This window comes from Megalobrama amblycephala, linkage group LG22 (genome assembly GCF_018812025.1).
Source record: "Megalobrama amblycephala isolate DHTTF-2021 linkage group LG22, ASM1881202v1, whole genome shotgun sequence".
Taxonomy (NCBI): domain Eukaryota; kingdom Metazoa; phylum Chordata; class Actinopteri; order Cypriniformes; family Xenocyprididae; genus Megalobrama; species Megalobrama amblycephala.
Genome location: NC_063065.1, coordinates 19,303,091 through 19,328,886, shown reverse-complemented (window position 1 = coordinate 19,328,886; position 25,796 = coordinate 19,303,091). Strand labels below are relative to the sequence as shown.

General features: G+C 35.8%; 2 protein-coding genes across 3 annotated transcripts in view; one reads left to right on the top strand and one right to left on the bottom strand.

Annotated features, from left to right (window-relative positions):
• The first annotated feature begins 634 nt into the window (after positions 1-634).
• On the top strand, positions 635-13,238 carry cdv3 (carnitine deficiency-associated gene expressed in ventricle 3). 2 transcript variants are annotated; one of them, XR_007182653.1, is made up of 6 exons: positions 635-1,050; positions 5,652-5,728; positions 6,054-6,181; positions 6,593-6,758; positions 11,835-12,078; positions 12,144-13,238. XR_007182653.1 is itself a non-coding variant. In XM_048175550.1 (6 exons), exons 2-6 carry the CDS (start codon positions 856-858, stop codon positions 11,959-11,961), a joined length of 693 nt encoding a protein of 230 aa, XP_048031507.1. In that variant the 5' UTR covers positions 635-689; positions 828-855; the 3' UTR covers positions 11,962-13,238. The 2 variants fall into 2 exon arrangements, 1 of the variants encoding a protein (XP_048031507.1); XM_048175550.1 differs by having other exon boundaries at positions 635-689; positions 828-1,050; positions 11,835-13,238.
• Positions 13,239-13,689: 451 nt separating this feature from the next.
• vps41 (VPS41 subunit of HOPS complex) overlaps positions 13,690-25,796 on the bottom strand; it is a 42,049-nt gene continuing 29,942 nt past the window's right edge. The window contains exons 12-29 of the mRNA XM_048175549.1: positions 25,452-25,581; positions 25,194-25,309; positions 25,035-25,091; positions 24,854-24,915; positions 24,668-24,749; positions 22,149-22,241; positions 21,868-21,995; positions 21,622-21,766; positions 21,364-21,405; positions 21,224-21,274; positions 20,943-21,080; positions 18,553-18,607; positions 17,985-18,125; positions 17,748-17,884; positions 17,570-17,669; positions 17,401-17,445; positions 14,181-14,260; positions 13,690-13,944 (exon numbers count right to left, since the gene is read on the bottom strand). Coding sequence (XP_048031506.1) covers positions 13,864-13,944; positions 14,181-14,260; positions 17,401-17,445; positions 17,570-17,669; positions 17,748-17,884; positions 17,985-18,125; positions 18,553-18,607; positions 20,943-21,080; positions 21,224-21,274; positions 21,364-21,405; positions 21,622-21,766; positions 21,868-21,995; positions 22,149-22,241; positions 24,668-24,749; positions 24,854-24,915; positions 25,035-25,091; positions 25,194-25,309; positions 25,452-25,581 — 1,683 coding nt within the window. The 3' untranslated portion in view covers positions 13,690-13,863. The remainder of the gene's footprint in view (positions 13,945-14,180; positions 14,261-17,400; positions 17,446-17,569; positions 17,670-17,747; positions 17,885-17,984; positions 18,126-18,552; positions 18,608-20,942; positions 21,081-21,223; positions 21,275-21,363; positions 21,406-21,621; positions 21,767-21,867; positions 21,996-22,148; positions 22,242-24,667; positions 24,750-24,853; positions 24,916-25,034; positions 25,092-25,193; positions 25,310-25,451; positions 25,582-25,796) is intronic.

Below are 25,796 nucleotides of genomic sequence, written 5' to 3'. Positions count from 1 at the left end.
ACCACTTTAAGGGGGCAAAAATGGTCCCTTACAATGGAAAATGTGTAAGACTGCAGTCTAAGTGGAAGAGAGGGGGTACGCAGGAGGATGCTAAATTCCTCAGGAACCACTCTGGAACAAGCTCCTGCTTCCTGCCAGTGCAGCCTCGTCGCTCGATGTTTTTAACTTTTATTAAAATGTTTTTCGATGTTTATCTTTTGACAAAATTTTAAATATAAATATATGTTTTTTTATGGTTAGGTATTCATTGGTATTATAGAGTATTATGTGTATTGCAAAACACTTGGAATCAACTCCTGCTGTTTTTAAATGTCCTCTATAAATAAATATTGAGTTGAGTAATATTTCAGCAACTGTGCCTCTTTTGTACAGTCGGGTTTTTATTTTTATTTTATTTTTGCAGTATTAAACGGCACTACATATGTACATTTATCAGTAAAAAATGTGTTCTTTAATTTGTTAACCAAATTACTCCACAAGTGTTGTATAACTACTAACAAAATAGTTGCACAATCTGGCAAAATCACTGTGCAGAATTATCACCTTGCGATGTGATTGGTCGAAAACTAGCATTGTCGCTCAGCGATTGGATAGCAGAACTGTCTAACACAAGATGCTTTCCCATCCGGGTCAGATCGGAAGCAACACTATCCGGTGCATTGGGCGAGTGTGTGTCACACTTTCAGCTGGTGAGTGTTATGTTGCTCTAAGCACACAGTTAACCTGCGGATACACATGAAACATACGGATTATCGGACAGACACGCACGCAAGGGCTCGTTTGCTGTCGTTTCAGACGCTGATCTGATTATTTCTGAGCTTTTTTAGTGTTTAGTAAAGGAAATTTGGGGATAAGATGGCGGATGTGGCTCCAGCCGGCGTGGAGAAGAGTCTGGATGACTTCTTCGCTAAGCGCGACAAGAAGAAAAAGAAGGAGAAGGGCAAGGGAAAGGAGCAGGCGACCGGAGGACCTGTATTGTTGGTGAAAAAGACGAAAAAGGAGAAGGAGAAGTCGACGAAGAGTGAGAATCAGGACGCGCAGATGGAGAAGGTATTGCAGAGTCAAAAAACACACCGGCTGCGTCACAAAACCCAGTGAGCTGCCTGCCTTGTACAAAAGGCAAGTGAACATTCAAAACGCGCTTGAAACGTTGAGCAGTGTGGTCTAAGCAGGCAGTTCACTCGGTTTCGCGCAATTTGGTTTAAGCAGGCAGTTTACTCTGTTTTGTGACAGCTAAATGACACTAACAAAAGGTTAAATGTTTTTTTTGTCTGTATAAAGTGAAAGTTACTGTGATATCGTGTCGGAGCTATCATCTATTTGTGATTCTGACTGCTATTAGTTTGCTTAAATTTACAATTAACTTTAAAATCACTTTCTGTCATCATTCTCAGTTTGACTTTCCTGCCTCTTAAAAAAATAAAATAAAATAAATAATAAAATTTAGATTATTTTTGGCGGAATAGTAGAAGTTTGAAAGCCTCAGTCATCATTTACTTTCGTTGAATCTTTTCTTTTAATACAATTTAAGTGATTAAGTGACTAGCACTGTCATTCATTCATTCTGCCTTGCATTTCAAATGTCAATGGAGCAACATGAGGGTATGTAAATGATGATAGAATTGTCGTTTTTGAGTGAACTATGCCTTTAATTTTGCCCTTAAATAGATGTCGCCTTTGGTTGTGTCTTAAGTGACGTATATTGGGTGATATGACATCATACTGACATTTCATTCCATGGGGAATAAATCTTCTGTCAGTCTGCAGGGGTTTTATAACTGATCCTGTAACTGTCCTTCAACGTCACCATATGCTCGTTTTTCTTGTCAGTACAGAATAGCTGCGTGCTAATGAACGATGCTGTTGTACTTTTACAAAGACTTCAGAACGCTTTAATTAAATCCTGCACTTTTCATATTCTAATGCAGAAATATTGTAAGTCAGTTGTGTTGCATCCCATTTTGCCTACTTATATTGTGCCCTAAAAGTCTGTACTCTTTTGGGAAGGAAAAAGTACATACTTTGGGGTGTGTAGCAGAAGAGTAGGCACATTTTGAGGCCTACTACCACGTCATAATTTTGTCTTTTAAGTGGGTATGAAATGGAAATTCACCCTATCTGTTTTCTAAATACATGTTATAGGTTTTATGTGATCATTAAATGTATGCATGTTTAATTTTTCAAATATTTTTTTTGGCCTCCGTAATATTTAATCAAAATGTCATAACTGGACCTTTTTGTGAAAATATAGACTCTGGTGTCATATGCAGGACTTATCCAATCATTTAGTCTGCTTAAAGGTGCAATATGTAAGAATTTTGCAGTAAAATATCCAAAAACCACTAGGCCAGTGTTATGTATTTTGTTCACTTGAATACTTGCAATATTCCTAATGTTTGCAACTATTTGTAAATCGTGAGAAAATTGCAATTTTAACCAACCGGGATGTGTGAGGAGTCGCCTGTCAATTGCGTCATACCCGCGTTACCCTCAGTTTCTGGTTTTATTTTGTAGAAACCATGGAAACACAAAAGATGCTTTAATATTTACGTTTTAATAGGCAAGGGACCAACTGTTTTGATATATTTATGGACAGAAAACTAATTATTGTTATATAGCTCAACACGTTTAGTTTCATTGTTTAAATCTAATTGCTAATACTAGTACTATGCTTTACCATGCCTCAGAGAAAAACACTATTTTGTGAAAGTAGCTAACATAGCATGCAAATTTCAGATGCAGCTTTATTTTTAGTAACAGTAATACAGCATTTTCTCCATCATACAATACATTTTAAAATTAATTGCATGCCATTTATCAACACAAGCCATCCAGCATTTAATTATATTCTAAAATCGATCTATCTTAATGCAGTGTGCAACAGTGTCTCACAACAGCCACCGAGCGAACACACAGAGTAACATTACATTTTCAACACACTCAGATGTATCTAATATGATAAACAGAGCTGCGTTACCTCATATACTCATTACCGGAAAAGCGGAAGCGGCGCCGGCGACTGTCATAATATAAGTTCCGCTGCTCGTGAGGCCTGTGTTGCACAAACGCTCCAGCGTCCTCGTTCAGCTCCCACAACACTCGGCCCTGCTCTGCTTCATACTACAGTAACATTAATAATCGCATCCATGAACATGATTTCTTCCCGAGTCCTATCCCGATTGTTTTCCACCGGCCGTTGAGGTGAAGACCACATGTCCCAAGATTCCGTGCTGAAACTTGGCGTCATCAAGCTACGCCTTTGTTTTGAATAGGCCTCTAGCGACCTCTGGCGGATAGAAAATATTACATATTGCACCTTTAAAGTCACCATAAAATTAAAATTTGTATGGAATATTGCAGTGTTTACGAAAAAACTCTTGACGCATTTTTTCGGGACAACTTTGTCACTCATATGAGATGGCAGCAATTGCAAATGATCCGACTTTCAAGTTAATTCCTGATGGGCAAAATCAAGCCTCACCCTACTTTTGTTTTATTGTTTAAGAAGTCGTTTCACTTGGAGATATATATCACAATAGAGAAGAAAACATAGCAACTTCCATTTCATTCTGACTTTAAACTCACCCCTGACCCCTGCCCACTTTTCAAAATCCAGTTAACTACAGATAGAGAGAAACCAAGGACTCGCCCTTTTTCGATAATCTGTTCCACTCATATGTACATCACAACATGAAAGAAAAGATCTGTCACTACTGTTTCTTTGTGATGTTACCAGACCATGTTGCCGCATAGACACCCAGCTTTCTTTCACTGTAAACTGGCGTGTCAATCATCTTGTCAACTATAATGTCTTCATATACACATTTCAGTTTGTTTAATTGACTCTACTCAATAATTCTTCCTACCGTATTTTAAAGAAAAGAAGCAGCATGTTAATCTGCCTAAGAGCCGATCTGATCACACGACACGTTACTACACAGAGATCCAGTGAGAAAGCGTTTGAATTCACTGTAGAATTAATAACTTTGCTGCGAGCTCTATTGAGAAGCATTCAAATTCGGTGCAGAATTCTGTTATAAACCATATCGGATCAAACAGCGCTGACATGGAAACTGGGAAAAATGTTGTGCCATCATGATTGAACAAGTTATAGAAGGCTTTTCAGTCCACAAATCACCAACGTTCACCATGGATGTACACTAACTGTAACCATGGTATTGTTGCAGAAACAATCGAATGTTTTTATATTATTCTTTTTAAGGTTCATACAACCTTTTTGAGAGTGAAATTCAAGGACTTTTCAAGAACTTTCAAGTGCTTCACACATTTTTTTTCTGGCACTTCATAGCTCTAAATGTGAATAATTGCATTGCAGGCCGATTTAGGATGTGCCCCTAAATTTTCTGCTTCTGCTCCTAAAATTTTCAGTAAGGGGCTACAGTGCTCATAGGAAAAAAAAAAAGTTAGGTTTGTTTAAATACTTTGATGTGGACGATGAGAATATATTTTTGACTTTTATAATTAAAGGCACAAAATGTATGATTTTTGGATTAAAATATCCAAAAACCACTAGAAGAGTGTTATATATTTTGTTGACTTGTGTACTTAAATTATCCCAAATATTTCCAAGAATGCCTAAACCAGGAGAAATTAATGACATCATACCTGCGTTACCCTCGATTTCAGGTTTTATATTGTAGAAACCATGGAAACACCAAAGACGCTGTATGTGTTTTATTAGACAGCAACTGTTTGGATACATTGACAGAAATAATCATTGTTATATAGCTCAGCACAGTAAGTCTTATTGTTTCAATCTCGTTTTCTTGATTTACTGCGAGTACCATGTTTTACTATGCCTAATATCGATCTAGCTTACTGCAGTGTGCAACAAGTGTTTTATAGTAGACGCCAAGCGAACGCACAGAATAGCATTATAACAACTTTGCCCCACCCTTCTTCATTACTACAGTAATGTTAATAAATCTGTAATATATTAGCTCATCCATGAACGATTTCTGCCTGAGACGGCTTTAGACGTGAAGACAACAACTCCCATGATTCGAGAAATCAAGGTATCATCAAGCTATGCCTTTGTTTTTAATAAGCAGCCTCTAGTGGCGAAAATTACATATTGTGCCTTTAAGGGTATGCTTACATGATGACAATGTACTAAAAGTAGAAAAATTTTCCTTTGCATCTTTCACATACAGATGACAATGTTTTTCCCATTCATACGGATCCATGAAAATGATTAAAAACACTGTATTATGCATGCCAGGCCAGTAGTTGGTGGTGCTGTCATGTTGTCAAAAAACACTACACACCTATAGACTGAACACGTAATATGCATGCGCATGACGTTGCCGTTTTCACAAATTCACATTTTTGTAGTTTAAACTAAGATTATAACTGTATCCTTTTAAAAAAAAAAAACTTGCACTTTGAAACCCGTTTACATTTTTAGGCCCCCAAAATGCTGTTGTTGTGTAAATTAACAGCCAAAACACATACGTTTTCTGTGTTTAGATGAAAATTGGCCCAAAGTCGCAAGTGAGATGCTTTCGGCTTCCTTCCTTTCTCCAAAAAAATCAGAATTTATTATTGTGCCGGTAACCACAAACTCACAGTTAAATGGACTAAAGTTAAGTACCTCTGTCACCTCTCATTCTCTTGAATTGTCTCTCCAGGAGGATGAGGAATGGAAGGACTTTGAGCAGAAGGAGGTGGACTACACTGGACTCAGACTCCAGGCAATGCAGATGAGGTGTGAAGAGCTAAAATTATCAAATGAATTTCATATATATATATATAAATTAATTATGCTGTTTGTATGGTCATTTCTTATTCAAAATATTCTCTTTAGTTTTTTTTTTTTTTTTTTGGACTTGAGGTAAATACAGCTAGTCTTCAACAGCTTAGGAAGTCATTGGTGCTTGCTATGGTCGCCCTGTTTTTTGTTTTTTTTTCTCTAGCAGTTTCAGAAAGTGCTTTTTCAGCATTTACACTTTGCCCTTGGTTTTCAGCTAACACAAATGTATCAAAGCACATCTTTGTTGAAGTACACTTTTTTATGCTTGTCTGTCTGACAGTGATGAGAAGGAGGATGAAGAGTATGAGAAGGAGGAAGTGGGCGAGGATGGTGAGATCATCCTGGTCAGTGGTGATAAAGTCTCTGGACCCTGGAATAAATCAGGCGCCCCCCCTTCAGCTGCTCCGGGTGAGTCTGCAGCATTAGCTTATTATTAGGTATTAGCTGAGATTAGTGTTGTCAAAAGTACCGACTTCGGTACTGAAATTTAAAAAATGTGACGCTTTGAGAGCTTTTGAGCGGATTCGTAAACACCAGTCCACTGATAGACGCCTGCTTTCAAACGCTCCTGCTCCTGCTTTCAAATTCAAACACTTCTGTGTGCTTTCAAACGTTGCCGTGCATTGATCATTGTAGCCAATCCGACGTATCCAATGAGCACGTCAACACATTGGCCAATCAGAGATGTTTACGAATCTGCTCAACAGCGTTCAAAGCGTTATTTTTAAAATTTCAGTACCGATAGGTACCGAAGTTGGTACTTATGACAACTCTAGTTGAGATTATTTCTTAATAAAAATCTGTCTCATTCTATGTTAGTAGAGGAAGTTGAGGTTCCTGAGCCCAAAGCACCTGGCGTGTATCGTCCCCCAGGGGCCCGGTTAACCTCTACTAAAAGAGGCCCAACTCAAGGGCCTCCAGAGATCTTCAGCGATGCCCAGTTCCCTTCTCTCCTCTCCACCGCCAGACACGTGGAGACTCGCAAGTAAGCAGTCACTGAGCTCCTCTAAAAAAGCCTGTGCGCTGATCATTGCTTAATCAGTACCTTTAACTTACTTCCTTGTTTTTCCAGAGTATGTTAGGAATGGCAAACAGTCGTGCTACTCATACTTTTTCTGCAGTGTTTGTACAGTGTGTACATTTTCTGTGCATAGAATAATGCTATTAACTAAAACTAAAAATATTAAAAATAAGTTAATTTCAATAAATCTGAAATAAAATATTAAACGAAAAAATAGTGCTGCATTGTCACGAAAGTTTAAGCTTTGCCAATTTAAATATTCAAGTGAAAGAAGATGAGAAAGGGAACTCAATTCATTACTCATGCTCTGTGTGAGAAGTTTAAACATTCGAAGCACGCGCCTAGAAAGCGTGCAAATACTAAATTGAGCTCTCTTTCATGTCTTCTTGCGCTTGAATGGACATACAGTGCACAGCGTAAATGAGTACACCCCCTCTGAAACTTTTGAAAGTCAGCAATTACTCAATTACTTAGAAGACATGTTAGGGTTCTTTAGAGATATAATGTTTCAGCATGTCTGCTTAATCAATTACCAAAGAAGCATGTCAAAATTATTCAGGAAAATAAGATTTTCTTATCAAGGTGATAAAATGTTGTGTAGCGAAAATTAGTACACCCTCCTAAAAATTACTAAATAAAACGAAATAATTAATATGTTGAACCAAAACATTTAAAGAGAAGTAATTTCTTGACAATTAAAAGTGTTATATAGCCCACTGTATCATTCTCAGACTTAATGCTGACAACAATGGAAGCACTTGGGAGAGAACTGTCAGGAGACTTATTTCTTAGCCCAAAAGAGGACAGTGGTACAAGAGGATTACCAAATCATTGTTTTAAGTGTGAAAATATAGCAAAAGTAACACAGAAATTCAAAAACAATGGACTTGTGACAAGTCCAAATAATCAGGCCTTCATTTTAAGCTTTCATTTAGTGATGAGGGATTTTTTTGCTAGACAAAGAGCAGGACAAATACCAAACGAGTGTCTCAGAGCCAGCAAAAGCTATGAAAAGAGTGACTGTTTATCTCACAGAGTAAGATGCAGCCTGCGGAAATTACATGCATGGCTGTTGTTCTCACTGGAACTACTTACTGTAGCCAAAGCACATTTAGCCATTTCCAAAGCCCATATTTACAAAATATAGATTCTGTGAATCAATACTCTGGTCTCATGAGACCAAATCAATTATTTTGGATCTAACAGCATCCAAAATGTTATGGTGTTGCTAGAGGAGGAGTACAGTGAGAAGTGACTGGTTCCCACAGTAAAGTTCAGTGGTAGTAAAGCTCTTATATAGGGATGTATGAGTGCTGAAGGTGTGAGGGAGTTGTGCTTTATCAATGCTGTCATGAATTCCCACATCACTGTGTAATTTAATACACAAACTTGAAACAGATGATGTTACCCTTTCCTCATTCCCTGCATTGCTGGGGATTTCAACATGACAATGAGGATATGCATTCTACCTGCATTCTTCTGTGGACATGTATTGCACTCAATCTTAACACTCTTGAGCGCCTGTGGGGGATTCTGTAGAGATGATTTGAGCAACACTCCCCATTAAAGATCAGGGCATTTAAGGAGCTCATCATCCAGGAGTTAAACAGGACAGATGTGACAATTTGTCATGAACTTGTACACTCCGTGCCAAGAAGGGTCAGTAAATTCAAAATTACGGAGAGCATAGTAAGTGCTAGAATATTATACATTTGTTGAATTAAATCTAGGGTGTACTCATTTCTGCAATCCTTAATTTAAACAAAATTGGCTAATTTACTTATTTTATGGCTATTAATAACATATATTTCTCAGTTTTTATTATGTATATGTTTAATACATTTTAGTTTTGTCATCTTTCCATGAATTGTATTAGTGATCATAAAGAAAATACATCTTTTGTATTTGTTCAGAGGGGGTGTACTCATTTATGCTGTGCACTATATTCACAGAAGATTATGTAAAAGTCCTGTATCTGCGAGTATCCTAGTAAACACTGTCAGTTATGTCTTACATGAATGTAAACAAAGAAAACGCACATGTACAGAATGTATCAGTATATTGGATCCGTGCATTCGGCCTTAAAGTGACAACAGCCTAATATACCTGCTGCTGTCTGCATTTTTAATGTTAAAAAACACTCACTGCTCTTGACTGAATAACTTTTGTAACTTTAATATGGACTAATCTGTTTAATTTATACAGTTTCAATTTCTGTACCTGAAAACTACTGTTAGACCTACCTGAAAAGCACCGTTTATTTCATTTGTACCATTGTTCTATTGTATTTATTTGTGCTATTGCTTGTAATTTGTTTGTTTTTATTTTATTACTGACTGTTTACTTGTCTTTAACATTTTAAATTTATATTACTTAGTATGGTATTGAAATTGGAATAAATTGTGAATTTTCACTGGTATCTAAAATTTTGTTATCATAACTGCTTCTTTTTTTCTTTTCTTTTTTTTCCATGACCATAAAAAAAATATTTATGGCCAGTAAATTTTCGCCCATTGGAAAGTGTGGAAAAAAGTTAGTTTAAAAGCCCATTCACACCAAGAATAAAGATGACGATTAAGATATAGTTCTAAAAACGTTCTAAATATAAAAGAATAGCACAGTTCACACAACGGCGATAACGATATAGAGAAACGATATCTTTGGGGTCACTTTCAGAACGATTTTTTTTTTCCCAGCTGTTGAATGATATAACACTGACAGCTAATCAGAATCCATTCTAATTGAAGGGCTCGCGCATATAAAATGGCAGACGACATTGCGGAGAAGTTAATCGCCAAGGTCCAGGAAAAGCCAACACTTTTTGACAAGTCAACCCCTCTTTTCAAGGATACTTTAAAGAAAATTGATACATGGAAAACAATCAGTCATACCCTCAGAATAAATGGTGAGAAGTATTAACGATATATGGCAGGCTAGCAAACAGTGTAAAATAAAATTACCTCTGGTATCCATCGCTAGTTCGACAACTTTGTCTTGCTTCCTTTGAAGTTGCAGTGAAAGACTAGGCGTTGTTTTTATTCCATTGACTTCAAAAGCTAAATTCACTGTAAGATTAGATCGATTACACTAGCTATTCAGTTGAAACATAGCATGATGAGGAAATCTGTTGGTTAAAGGCATGTAAATGCAACAAGAACAGCAAAAACATGTTGTGCACACTTTGAAACCGGAGCGCGTGAGCTTAGAATAAACAGACCGTTGGTTTGGACACAATTATATAGTTATCGTTCTTGGTGTGAACAGGCCTTTAGACAAAAGTGCACAACAAAATTACTAAAATTAAGTTCTAAAATTAAAATGACAACTGAAATATTAAAATAAAAGCTAATTCAGAATAAATACTATGAGTATATAAATAATACTAAAATAACAAAATGTGCATTATCACATAGCTCTGAAATTTCTGATTGGATGAGCCATTTTATTGTTGCATTGTCTTTAATGCGGGTGTGTTGTAAGGTACTTATATAGGTATATATATATATATATATATATATATATATATATATATATATATATATATATATATATATATATATATATATATATATATATATATATATATATATATACACATACATACATACATACATACATACAGTACAGTCCAAAAGTTTGGAACCACTAAGATTTTTAATGTTTTTAAAAGAAGTTTCGTCTGCTCACCAAGGCTACATTTATTTAATTAAAAATACAGTAAAAAACAGTAATATTGTGAAATATTATTACAATTTAAAATAACTGTTTTCTATTTGAATATATTTCACAAAGTAATTTATTCCTGTGATGGCAAAGCTGAATTTTCAGCATCATTACTCCAGTCTTCAGTGTCACATGATCCTTCAGAAATCATTCTAATATGCTGATCTGCTGCTCAAGAAACATTTTAATGTGTACAATTGTACAAAATATTTGTGTACAATATTTTTTTTCAGGATTATTTGATAAATAGAAAGTTCAAAAGAACAGCATTTATTTGAAATATAATCTTTTGTAACATTATAAATGTCTTTACTGCCACTTTTGATTGATTTAATGCATCCTTGCTGAATAAAAGTATTCATTTCTTTAATTTCTTTTCAAAAAAATAAAAATTCTTACTGACCCTAAACTTTTGAACGGTAGTGTATAATGCTACAGAAGCTTTATATTTCAGATAAATGCTGTTCTTTTGAACTTTCTATTCATCAAGGAATCCTGAAAAAAAAAAAAAAAAAAAAAAAAAAAAAAGCAGATCAGCATATTAGAATGATTTCTGAAGGATCATGTGACACTGAAGACTGGAGTAACAATGCTGAAAATTCAGCTTTGCATCACAGGAATAAATTGTCAAATATATTTAAATAGTACACAGTTATTTTAAATTGTAATAATATTTCACAATATTACTGTTTTTTACTGTATTTTTAATTAAATAAATGTAGCCTTGGTGAGCAGACGAAACTTCTTTTAAAAACATAAAAAAATCTTAGTGGTTCCAAACTTTTGGACTGTACTGTGTGTATGTGTATATATATATAAAGTAAAGATCATTTTTAGTTTTTATTATTTCAGTAATTGAAAATATTTTCAGATATATGAGAATCGCACTAATGGCAAACTAATTCTTGACTCATTTTATAAGATATTTTTTTTAATGTGCACATTGCAATTTTAAAATCTAAAATTAAAATCTGAATTAGAAGTGCTAGAAAATGTAATGGCAAAAATATAAATGGCAACTTGTCTCCCTTCAACGAGTATTGTTTTTATTGATGAACATAGTTCTTGAAACTCTGGAAATTTCTAAATTGTGGTTGTCCAGTTAATTAAATACAGTTTTTAAGAATTAAAAAAAGTTTAAAAAGCTTTTTTAAAAAAATATAATTATGGCAGAAATACTGCAAGAAATATTTTATCCTCTATGGGGGGCCTTGGTGTATTGTGTTGGGCTGTGAGGACCTTTGATTCATAGTATATAGAACTGAACCTAGCTGATAATGCATAACGGTGCTGAGAGAAACTGTTTTCTTGTTGTAGGGACAGAGAGATGGAGAAGACTTTTGAGGTGGTCAAGCACAAGAGCCGTGTCAAAGAAGGGGAAGGCCCGGGGTCCATGCAGCATTTACAGTTAGATAATCAGTACGCCATCCTGGGGGACAAATAAAAGCCGTCTCCGTCTCCCCCCAAGCCTACCGCCAATGGTACTGTAAGACTCGCAGGGGGAACATGACCTGCAGCTGTCTGATGCAGTCCTGACCGAGCTGGAGACGCCTGTGCCCATCACACACACACACACACACACACACACACACACACACACACACACACACACACACACACACACACACACACACACACACACACACACACGCACACACACACGCACACACAATGACATGCAAACACACACATCCCAAAAATCCTTGTCAAGCAACATCCACAAATGAACGCATTTTGACACATTTAGCCATTGAAATCCTCTCTCTCACACACACAAAGCTGATAAAGTCCCTCCCTTTTCAACTGCATTCAGACGGGCTGCAGCAACAGGAACTGACTGAAATTTCAAATTCTGCTTTATATGACACCAAGTTCACCAAGACGAATGATACTGCATCAAACGAACAAGGCACCAAATGTTTATTTCGGTGGATTTCCTCATGGGGTTGGTTGGCCGGCAGAGCCACTGGACATCGGCCAACCCTGAGAAAATGAGAAAAGCCACTTTGAGGATGGAGTTCAAAACATTGCGTGAGAATTAAAAAAAAAAAAAAAAAAAAAAAAAAAAAAACTGCTGAGGGTTTTTTGTTTTTCGCTACATCAGTATAGCTCCCAAACCTCTGGATTTTTTTTTCTTGCATTGTGAAGACAAAGCTGGGAGTTTTCGGTTTGGGCACTAGAGAGGGGAGACTACCTCAGTTACATATCTGTGGTTACCATGTCGACCAGGTCCTGGGCTCAGATTGGCTGCAGTCCAGCCAAAGAGGAGCGATTCAACGTTTCAACCTTAAACTTGAAAATGATATTTTTTCCCTCCCCTTTTTTGCGAGATCTGTTGACAGAGGCGTCAAGTCTTCAAATTTATTTTTTAAAGTGGCCTTACTGTGGAAAAAAAAAAAAAAAAAAGAAAGTTATGGGGGAGAAATATCTATATAAATATATTTAGAGAATGTGTTCAAAACAAATTAATTCTGGAAGGCACTTCCTGGTCGTGTTGCAGTTAAATGCCTGCTTGATTTGATTCTTACCACTCTGAGGAAAAAAATGCCACCGTAACCCTCTGTGAGAATGTAGTTCTGCGCTAGTTTGTCGACATATTGCGAATAATGGATGTTCTCTAACAATGTCCCTTAAACCTTTCCATCTCTGTTCCTCTCCTCATTTTATTTGATTCCATGATGATTGACAAACCATTATTAAAGCTTAACCTTTCTAATCTCACATTATGTTTCTGGTTTGATGTGTATTTTTGTGATTTTCTTGCTGTGGCCTGTAGAGGGCGCTGCAGTCATTGCTATTAAATACTCAGCAGTGTCAAATGCGTTCCAGTTTATGTGTGGAGCTGTTTTGCAGTGCTAAACTGTAAATGTATGCATATAAGTATCAGAATCAGGCTATTCTGTATATGCATTAAAACCCTTCAGACCCACCATGTTGTTCTTCTGACTGGACAAAAACTGCTGGGCTGTTTCGTTATCTGAATACTATTTGTGAAAAAAACATTTCACTGTATATGATATCAATAAAAATTATTAGCGCTTATAAACATTTTAAATTCATATAATTAAAAAAAAAAGGTAACAATCATCAGTTTTCATAGTGGACCTTGACATTTCTTTATATATCTTGACATATCTTTTGTTTGGAAAATTGTTGAAACAGACCTGTGAGGTGAATTATGGGAGTGCTTTATTGGTGCTGTTTTTGTCAAACACAATCTAACATGATCATAGGCTTGGATTAATAAATACTGTTACTAAAGGGAAGCGCATTTAATGATTGCATTTGTAACAGTTTCTGAGTGTGTGTGGTAAATGTTTAACTGTAATTCTAGCAGTAGGAATGATTATTTCTTCATCTCCAGTATGCCACTGCCCGGGCCTCTCCGCTTTGCACTGCAGATGTTACAATACTGTGTTCCTAGAACCTGTCAGAGAGGACAAAACTTGTGGTGAAAATTTGCAAAAGTAAAGATTTCTCCACTTTAAAGGCTTCAAATGTGAAGTGTGTCATTCCTACACCTGTAGCATCATTAAATGCCGTTATCACTTGTTGGGTTGCTCAAAAATACAGAGCAATGTTGTGATAGTGCCACTTGTCTTGTACAAATTAAAAATGACTTCTTTAATAAGCAGCAATGTGTAAAGATTACAGAAGACTCACAGTTCCTGGGGATGGCAGACACTCCTTGTGGAACATGTGTCTGCAGTGAAACACCACCACACCAAATGCTTGAGCCGTGTCTGAAACAAGCAGAGTGTGTCAGTCAAGCAATGAAGGGGGGAAAAAACTCCAACTAAATTATCACATTATTTGTGAGGTGGAAAGACACCAAAAATTTGGGAATGAAATTGGGCTGCAAAGTACAGGTGCTGGTCATATAATTAGAATATCGTGAAAAAGTTCTTTTTTCATTGTAAATTATTTAAAAAAAAATGAAACTTTCATTTATACTAGATTCCCTACATGTAAAGTAAAACATTTCAAAAGTTCTTTTTTTTATTTTTTTTATTTGTTGATTAGAGCGTACAGCTAATGAAAGTCCAAAATCCAGTATCTCAAAATATTAGAATATTTACATTTGAGTTTCATTAAATGACCATCCCTACAGTATAAATTCCGGGTATCTCTTGTTCTTTGAAACCACACTAATGGGGAAGACTGCTGACTTGGCAATGGTCCAAGAGACAATTATTGTCACCCTCCACAAAGAGAGTAAGTCACAGATGGTCATTACTGAATGTGGTGGCTGTTTATAGAGTGATGTATCAAAGCATATTAAATGCAAAGTTGACTAGAAGGAAGAAATTGGTTAGGCAAAGGTGCACAAGCAACAGGGATGACCACAAGCTTGAGAATACTGTCAAGTAAAGCCGATTCAAACACTTGGGAGAGCTTCACAATGAGTAGAATGAAGCCGGAGTCAGCGCATCAAGAGTCACCACACTCAGACATCTTCAGGAAAAGGACTACCAAGCCACTTCTGAAACAGAAACAACATCAGAAGCATCTTACCTGGGCTAAGGAGAAAAAGAACTGGACAGTGAAAAGTGGTCGAAAGTCCTCTTTTCAGATAAAAGTAAATTTTGCATTTCATGTTGAAATCATGGTCCCAGAGTCTGAAGGAAGACTGGAGAGGCACAGAATCCAAGCTGCTTGAAGTCTAGTGTGAAGTTTCTGAAGTCAGTAATGATTTGGGGGGGGCAGTGACGTCTGCTGGTGTTGGTCCATTGTGTTTTATCAAAAAGTTTATTGCAAAGTCAATGCAGCCATCTTCCAGGAGATTTGAGCACTTTATGCTTCCATCTGCTGACAAGCTTTATGGAGATGCTGATTTCCTTTTCCAGCAGGACTTTAGCACCTGCCCACAGTGCAAAAACCACTTCCAAGTGGTTTGCTGACCAAGATATTACTGTGCTTTATTGGCCAGCCAACATGCCTGACCCCTGAATCTATGGGATATTTTCAAGAGAAAGATGAGAAACAGTCGATCCAACAATATACAGATGATCTGAAGGCTCAATAGTGCCTCAGCAGTGCCACAGGTTGATCACTTCCATGCCACACTTCACTGATGCTGTAATTTGTGCTAGGAGCAAGTCATTTGCTGTAATATGTGCTGCCGACCAAGTATTGAGTGCACAAATGAACATACTTTAAAGAACTTGAACTTTTCTGTTTTGCAAATCCATTTTTTGATTGATCTTAGGAAATATTCTAATATTTTGAGATACTGGATTTTGGACTTTCATGAGCTGTATGCTCTAATAATCAAAATTAAAAAAAAAAAAAAAAAACTGTTGAAATGTTTTACTTTACATGTAGGGAATCTAGAATATATGAAAGTTTCATTTTTAAAAATAATTTACAATAAAAAAATGAACTTTTTCACGATATTCTAATTATATGACCAGCAACTGTATATTGCAGTTTTATATTTGTATATAAAATATATTTTAATGAATTTTAAAGAAATAACTTGTCTTTCATGAAAATTAAAAAAGTTGCACATTAAATGAAACTATATATATAAAACACTGGTCTACAATTTTTAAGTCATCTGCTTCTGAGATAAAATGTGCTATTATGAATTTTGATGTGCTGAATTCAAATATGAGGATTAAAACAACTGTCTATCGTTTCCAATATATACGTTTTTACATTTTTTATTTTGTGTATATAATACCCACACTTTAAAAATCAGCTAAATGTGGCACTCTAGGAATTGGGTTTTGCACCCCTGCAGTTGATTTCTAGAGCTGATATAGGTCAATTTGTTCAGCAGAGTGATGTAAGTTTCGTTAAGATTGCATCATCCATGTGTGACAATACCAGCTTCAAACTGCACCATTCATTGTTTTGCCTAAAAAGCAAGTACTGTCCAAACCCAGTCATAGATTTATTCCATAGATCCAGTCAAAGATGTATTTTAGTCATTTCTTGTTTAAACTGAGATCCCTTACCTTTTATTACTCACTTATTCTCCACCAAGGGTCATATATACTGTCCAATAGCATATCTTGAAAACCAGAGCCAATCAACCATTTTAAGCATCATTTTCGTTCTCAGTGACCCCGAAGTAAGTTTTGGAAGATAATTTTTATTCCATATTTGCAAGACGGACTAAAAATAAACTCCCACACCTTACTGCCAGATTCTGGAAGATAAATTCAGTGGTACAAGAGGATGTAGTGCTGGTTCTTTCAGGAGTCACTCTCAATCTGTCTAAAGCCTATAAAAAACAGTCTTCATGTATTTAACAACACTTCAGCTTGTGATTCAAATTAAGTGGGGGTCATTCTTTACCTAACCTAAGTCTCTGAGATCTTGACACCTTGCACTTCTGGAGACTCCAGGTAGGTTGCAGTTCTGGAAAATGTTGGCGCTGGAGACTAAAAGGTTCCTGATGGTTTCACACTTAATTCTTCACCTTAATTCTTAATTCGTTGCAGTGTTAACATGTGTCTTTTCTTGTCCACTTGTTTTTGTCTGACCCGATGAGCATTTCCAGTGTCCAGTGGTCATGCTTTAACTTTGCAGTTAGTATTGCATCCTTTTCATGAGCATTTAATAATTTTTGACTTTTCAATCTGAGTTAAATCTCTTTTTTGACTCATTTTGCCTTTAAAAGAAAACCTGCCTAATAATTATGCACACCTGAATATCAGGCATTTTTCATTTCTAGCCTTCCTTAACAATTATATATAATTTATAAATGATTAAATTCAAAATTTATTGTAGTTATTAAGGTTGATGTGGTTTGGAATTGGTAAAATGAGCTTGGAATATGATCAGAAAATCAACTTGCCTAATAATTCTGCACACGGTATATTTTATATATTTATGTATACAAACGGACACATAAAAAGTGATCAAGGCATACCTGGTGGTAGAATGGGAGTGTGGCAGGATTCACAGATATTTTCCTCTATGAGAAATGAAAGAAAGAGAACTTTTGTAGCATTTCTAGCGAACAAAATAGCTGCTGATTTTACCTGATCTTATTTGAGTGATTTTATCCTAATTGACTGGAAGACAACACATTTGATTACCATCCACCCGCACTCCTCTCTTCTGTGTCCTGTGCATCCTCTGCAGAAGAGACAGCGAATCGGCCACCAGGATCTTCTTACAGCCCTCTCTCAGCAAGATCTACAGGAACACAAAATGATCAAGCAAATGTATCTAGTTATATTTGCACACTAGCCTGAACGGTGTTGGTTTAACCACCTGTAGATTGTAGTCCTGTAGGATTTTGACCAGAGAGTCTCTGAGGTTAGGAATCTCCATCCCTTCTTTAATGCGGTGAATAAGCAGGATGGGGTCCACATGGGTTCCGATGTTATTCAAGAGGCCTGTGATAAATGCTAGAGTGAAGAAAACAAATAAGACCAAAAATCATTAATACTGTAGTCTCAAACATGCATCAGGAAGCAGAAAGAGCTACTGTAGATTGGGTTCTCGTACGTGGTTTGTCTATAGAGTAAGAGATGAGGTCCTCCCAGAGTTCTCTGTCATCCTGCTCTTTGGCAAACTCGATGGCCTTGTCCACATCCGCCAGCTCCTCCATGATCATCTGTAAGGCACGTCTGCAGTTTCCCATACGACCTGAGAGGAGAAACCATCATATGTCAGAAGAACTAAAGCCAGTTGAAATTTTAGTATACGGAACACATATTAACAATTAACTACGACTTTTCCCTCAATAAACTCCTAATTTACTGCCTATTAATAGTTAGTAGGGTAGTTGTTAAATTTAGGTACTGGGTCGGATTAAGAATGTAGAATAAGGTCATGTAGAATAAGGCATTAATATGTGCTTAATAAGTACTAATAAACAGCCAATAATATGCATGCTAATAAGTAACTAGTTAAAAGAGCCTAAAATAAAGTTACCAACATTTTTATTGAAAGTTACTGAAATTTTACACATACTGACTTTCTCTGTTGCACTGGATCACACTTGCAGTGTTAAGAACTATAAAGTGTTCAGATTCTATGACAGAAATGCACAGATCAAGGATTCAGAACTCACTGAGCAGGAAGACCGTCTCTTCTACAAAGTGCCTCTGCTGACAGATTTCTAGAGCCTGAAACAGACGACACAGAGCAACTGTTCAAAGACTGTGTAAGGATGTATATACAGTGCTCAGCGTAAATGAGTACACCCCCTTTGAAAAGTAACATTTTAAACAATATCTCAACGAACACAAAAACAATTTCCAAAATGTTGACAAGACTAAGTTTAATATAACATCTATTTAACTTATAACATGAAAGAAAGGTTAATAATATAACTTAGATTACACATTTTTCAGTTTTACTCAAATTGAGTACACCCTAGGCAATGGAATGAACAAGTTGGCGACATTTTGCAACATCTATCTTTTTCCATTATTCAAGAATGACCTCTTTTAGAGACTGGATGCTGGATGGAGAGTGATGCTCAACTTGTCTCTTTATTATTCCCCATAGGTGTTCAAATGGGTTCAGATCAGGAGCCACTGAATCACTTTCACCCTGTTCTTCTTCAGAAATGTATTTAGGATCATTGTCATGTTGGAAAAGTGCACAACGACCAAGGGCACGGAGTGATGGTAGCATCTTCTCTTTCAGTATAGAGCAGTACATCTGTGAATTCATGATGCCATCAATGAAATGCAGCTCCCCGACACCAGCAGCACTCATGCAGCCCCACATAAGGACACTGCCACCACCACGTTTCACTGTAGGCGCCATGTATTTTGCTTTGTATTCCTCACCTTTGCGACGCCATACAGTTTTGAAGCCATCAGTTCCAAAAACAATTATCTTGGTCTGATCACTCCAGAGTATAGAGTCCCAGTAGTCTTCATCTTTGTCAGCATGGGCCCTGGCAAACTGTAGCCGGGCTTTTTTTGTGCCTGGGCTTTAGGAAAGACTTCTTTCGTGGATTGCACCCATGCATGCCATTCCTCTGCAGTGTACGCCGTATTGTGTCACGGGAAATAGTCACCCCAGTTTGGCTTTCTACTTCTTTAGACAACTGCAGTGAACTTGCATGCCGATTTTCTTCAACCCTTCTCGTCAGAAGATGCTCCTGTTGAGGTGTTAACTTCCGTGGATGACCTGGACGTCTCTGTGAGATGGTTGCATTTCCATCTTTTTAAAATTTTCATACCACTTTTGCTACAGTATTCTGACTGATAAGTAAAGCTTTGCTGATCTTCTTGTAGCCTTCACCTTTCTGGTATAAACAAATTATTTTCTTTCTCAGGTCTTGTGACATGTCTCTTCCATGTGGTGCCATTGCTGACAGCATGAAATGAGAAGGGGTTTTAACACCCTTTTATAGTCAACTATCTGCTGGACACCTGTGTAATGAATAATTAGACTCACCTGTGGTTGAATTCTTGTTAAATTAGACATTTGTAGTCTAAAATTTAGCTTTTCTCCAGAGACTTTCAGTGGGGTGTACTGAAAAAAACTGAAAATGTTGTTCTCTAAGTTATATTATTAACCTTACTTTCATGTTATAAGTTAAACAGATGTTATATAAAACTTAGTCTTGTTAACATTTTGGAAATTGTTTTTTTTTGTTCATTGAGATATTGTTTAAAATGTTAATATTTTTGTGGAAAATATAATTTTTTTGTAACATTGTAAATCTCTTTACTGTCTAAATCTTAATGAGCTCAAAGTTTTGAACGGCAGTGTAAGAATAATTTATTATTTCAGTTTTGGGTGTAATGCATTACAGTAACCAGATTACATTTGTTAAGTAACTAGTAAAGTAAAGAGTTACTTTGTTCTCCTATTTATTGACTGACACGTCTACTGTCCCCATGTTGAAAGAAATGTGGAGTGCAGAGGCGTTGTATGTGCTGTGTAAGCATGATGATCGTTATTCTAGACTAGTTCTAGACTAAATGTGAGCATACATTTACTAATTTTTCTCCTGCTTCCTATTCTTCTGCAGTCCAGAATAAGTGATAAAGATCGTTTCAGTCACTCCGCATGTACTTTAAATAATGTTCATGAATTTTACTATGTACAGTACTTGCCCATTTCATTGTGTCTGCTGTGCTCTTGCCGAGAGAGCCCACCCACAGTCTCTTCTGATTGGCTGTGGTTTTTGATTGATTTTATCGCTTCTTATTGTCGCATTGCGTCTAGTGTGGACAGTCAAATTGTTTGTCGCTGGAATCTTATCGCATTGCGTCTGGTTAGGACACAGTGTGAGGCTTATTCATTTCACTTTTGGTGTGAAAGGGCTTTAACATTTGCCAAAAATAGAACAGCCCAGATGAGAAAAAGTAACGCAAAAGTAACGTAACGCATTACTTTCCATAAAAAGTAAGGGAGTAACGCAATACTGTAATGCACTAGTAACTTTCCCCAACACTGATTATTTTCTATTTAACGTGGCGTAAATTTTGTACAGACCTTCTCTAGCGGACAGTGCATGCTCTCTCTGAGGAAGGGCAGTAGGTTGGGTCGATCAAACTCAGCATACAAACTGATCTGCCTCTCATGGTACTTCTGCCCCTTATGGTGGTCTCGCTTAAACAGCTTATGCAAATACTGGAAGATAAACAGGCAAAAAGGAAGTTAAGCAACCAAAGTTGACTATTTCTGTTATTTCTATTTCTATATTTCTATATTCTGTTATATTCTGGATCCTTCATACACATCTGCATGATTAAAAGAGCTCATATTTAGCATACCACATGTAACAGCTCAGGTCTGTCTTTTAATTCTTCCACCACTTTGTCCATCTAAAGGAAGAGAAACACACAGATGTTCATCTATACAGAGAGTTTGAGAGGGTTTAATCAGAAGACAGAGGCCACTGCACTGAACTCACCGATATTTTATCTTCATTATCCAGCAACATGTCAACAGCTTTCTGAAAAAAAAAAAAAAAAATAGAGAGAACAAAGAGGTGGACGTATCCTTCAGACACATCACTGTGACTATAAATCACATTCTTCCAGTCATCTATAATACATATGAGCAAAACAATCCATAACGTCCTGAACTTATGCACTTGACATTTCATTTCAAGTTTCTTGTATTAAATTCTAAAACAATAAGGTCAAAAGCAAAAAAAAAAAAAAAATACCTCTTTGTCAAAATCCATTAACAGAACAATCTTGTCCTTGATGGAGGAGAAGAGGTTGTGTTTGTGAATGAGCTGGTAAACATCTTTATGCCTCAGTTTCAGGTAGATCTCCAGAGCACGATCATAACGCTGATCGTACGTGTACCTGCACACACACATATAAGAGCAGTCTGACCTCATGCAGAGCTGCTTCAAAATTGTTACAAGCTTTTATTACACAATGATAAATTGGCAACATTCACTCACAGCTCAGCCAGTGTGGTGAGCAGAATACTGTTGGTTGGGTCCTTCTTCAGGTGTTCATTCACTGCCTGAACTATAGCCATGTTGTTATACAGCTCTCCTGGCCACTCACGAATCAGTGTAGCAAAACCCTGTATGAGAAACAACAAAAGGAATTTCCTTGCTTTCATGAAAGGATGTTGTTGTGATGCATTCACATTTTGAAACATTAATCTTATGGTCTATGTAACAGGTTACAATCTTATGTTTATACAACTGAAAAAAATGTCATGAAATACACATACCTCATAATCAGTCTTGAGGAACTCATGAAGGATCATCTCATAAATCGCTGGTCGAAGACGCAGGTCCCCTCTTGGTAAGTACTGACTGATGGCCTGACAGAAAAAAGAATGAAGTGGGTAGTTAATGTGTAAATGCTAAAATAATGCATTTTGGCTTAAGATTATTATTATTATAATACTTTTAAAAATATATTTTATATTTTCTTATGTTATTAATTTCTTAGACATTTGTCAAAATCAGTGTGGTATATAACTGTTAAATGATAATTAATAATAACAATACTAATATCACATTATTATTATTATTATTATTATTATAAGTCTTGAAAAAGTAAAAAAATAAATGGCAAAATATTATTGCTTCAAGTTATAAATACGTTCTGTTTATATATATATATATATATATATATATATATATATATATTATATTATATATAAAATTAATTTTTTAATATTAATTGTTCATTTCTCAGAAATTTGTCAAAGTTAGTGTGGTATATAACTAATAATAATAATAATAATAATAATCATCATCATCAACCGGATTTTTGTACTATTGATTATAATTTATATTATTAATAATAATTGCAATAACAATAATTACAATTATAATAATAATAGTAATAATAATAATAATCTAATAATAATAATCTAAAAGTCTTGAAAAAAAGTTTAAAAAAATAAATGGTATAATACAGGGAGTGCAGAATTATTAGGCAAGTTGATTTTCTGATCATATTTCTTTCCCAAGCACATTTTACCAATTCCAATCCACATCAATCTTAATAACTACTATTAATATTGTTTTTAATCATTTATAAGTGATATATAATTGTTCATGAAGGCTGGAAATGAAAAATGCCTTATATTCAGGTGTGCAGAATTATTAGGCAAGTTTTCTTTTACAGGCAAAATGAGCCAAAAAAGAGATTTAACTCAGACTGAAAAGTCAAAAATTATTAAATACTCATGAGAAGGACGCAATACTAATGCAATACTAGAAATTGCAAAGTTAAAGCATGACCAAGGGACAGCAAAATGCTCATTGGGTCAGCGGGGTCAGACAACAACAGGTGGAAAAGAAAAGACACATGTTAACTGCAAAATAATTAAGAATTAAGGTGAAGAATTAAGTGTGAAACCATCAGGAACCCTTTAGTCTCCAGCGCCACCATTTTCCAGAGCTGCAACCTACCTGGAGTCTCCAGAAGTGCAAGGTGTTAGGATCTCAGAGACTTAGGTTAGCTAAAGAATCCTAAAAAATGACCTGCACTTGATAAGAATCACAAGCTGAAGTGTTATAAAATACATGAAGACTGGGTTTTAATAGGGCTTATAGACAGACAGCTTGAGAATGACTCCTGATGGACCAGCACCACATCCTCTTGTACCACTGTTTGAAGAATTTATCCAGAATCTGGCAGTAAGGTGTTTGAGTTCACTTTTAGTCCATCTCTTATCCTGAAATGTCTGTCTTGCAGAGATGGACTAAAAATGATCTTCCAAAACTTACTGCCAGATTCTGGAAGATAAATTCTTCAAACAGTGGTACAAGAGGATGTGGTGCTGGTCCTTCAGGAGTCACTCTCAAGCTGTCTGTTTATAAGGCCTATAAAAACCCAGTCTTCATGTATTTTATAACACTTCAGCTTGTGATTCTTATCAAGTGCGGGTCATTTTTTAGGATTCTTTAGCTAACCTAAGTCTCTGAGATCCTGAGACCTTGCACTTCTGGAGACTCCAGGTAGGTTGCAGTTCTGGAAAATGGTGGCGCTGGAGACTAAAGGGTTCCTGATGGTTTCACACTTAATTCTTCACCTTAATTCTTAATTATTTTGCAGTTAACGTGTCTTTTCTTTTCCAGCTGTTTTTGTATGACCCCGCTGACCCAATGAGCATTTTGCTGTCCCTTGGTCATGCTTTAACTTTGCAATTTCTAGTATTGCATTAGTATTGCGTCCTTCTCATGAGTATTTAATAATTTTTGACTTTTCAGTCTGAGTTAAATCTCTTTTTTGGCTCATTTTGCCTGTAAAAGAAAACTTGCCTAATAATTCTGCACACCTGAATATAAGGCATTTTTCATTTCCAGCCTTCATGAACAATTATATATCACTTATAAATGATTAAAAACAATATTAATAGTAGTTATTAAGATTGATGTGGATTGGAATTGGTAAAATGTGCTTGGGAAAGAAATATGATCAGAAAATCAACTTGCCTAATAATTCTGCACTCCCTGTATTTTATTTTTGCTTAATAAATAATATTAATAAGTTTTGTTTTAATATATTATTCATTATTTTTTATATTAATTGTACATTTCTCAGAACTTTGTCAAAGTCAGTGTGGTACATAACTAATAATAATAATAATAATAATAATAATAATAATAAATATTATTATCATCATCATCATCATCACTGTTTTTATTAAATTCATTTCATTAATTATTATCCTCATTGATATTATATTACTATTAACAAGTCCTTCAAGTAGGCAAATAATTCTACACTCACTTTCAACTGTCCAATGGTTTTGAACCTGTACACTTCATTCTCCCAGAGATCCATGTTCCTTCCTAGCACTTTTTGACACTTTCTGTCAGTGAGGAATATAGAGAGTGAAATGGGTCATACATCAAAGCTTCCTCTTATTTTAAATGGTTAACAGGTTATTAAATCAAGAGACTTGATGTCCTCTACCTGGCAGCTGTGTCATAATCTCCTTTCTCCACCAGATGATTGATATACGCCATTCCAATTTTCTATTCACAGAGCACAGACAGGAAGCACCCATATTGTGATTCCAGGTTATTATCTGATAGTGTTATATTAAAAAAAGACACAGCATCAAATCCACATTTTAAGTTTCATCTGTTTTCACCTGTACGTCATGACGTTTAATGTTTTTGAAGCTGATCTCTGCAGCCATCAGTGCTTCCTGTGACAAAGATCCAAATCAAATCAGAAATCGTTAAAGCACAACTTAACAGATTTTTAAATGTTATGATATAAATGCTTCCTTAGACTGCTGAACTCATACCTCATATTTCTTCTTCTCCAGAAGCCAGTCGATGTGGTCATCCTGGTCTCTTTCTTTAGCCACTACAATGTCTTTAGGACTGATGATATAGAATAGAGACTCTCCCTCTGAGTGTTCTGGAAAAATAGCACAGATGGGCTTTAAAACGATTATATCAAAATGGGAATTTAATTGATTAAATTGGGGATTGAAGGCGATTTGTATGCCACTCCATCATTATGATATTCCAGTTGTTCATTCATTCTGTCTTCATCATACCGAGCCTGTAGTCCCTGCACTGGTTCTCCTGGAAGTTGCGTACAGTGAGAGCATCAGATGAAATCTCCTCACAGCCCTCGGGTAATGGCTGGATGATGTCTAAACGAGGTCGTGTTCTGAACTCTTCCTCCTGTGACAAACACAATTATATTTGTTAATATATACATTTTACTCTCACAGTAATTTATTTTATTTTATAGTCATTCATGATAACTGGGAATTAAAAAAAAACAATAACTTTTATTTCAATTTATATTTATTATAAAACCATGACTTTATTAATTTCCATACATTTCTGTCATATATCTAGGTTTTCCAAGATCGTGAGAATCCTAGTTCTTAAAT

Bases quoted from the DNA above. Each gene is read 5' to 3' on its own strand.
- cdv3 (XM_048175550.1), top strand. From the start codon at position 856: ATGGCGGATGTGGCTCCAGCCGGCGTGGAGAAGAGTCTGGATGACTTC. The intron at 1,051-5,651 runs GTATTGCAGAGT...TTGTCTCTCCAG, and splicing joins AGGACGCGCAGATGGAGAAG to GAGGATGAGGAATGGAAGGA. The intron at 5,729-6,053 runs GTGTGAAGAGCT...TCTGTCTGACAG, and splicing joins CTCCAGGCAATGCAGATGAG to TGATGAGAAGGAGGATGAAG.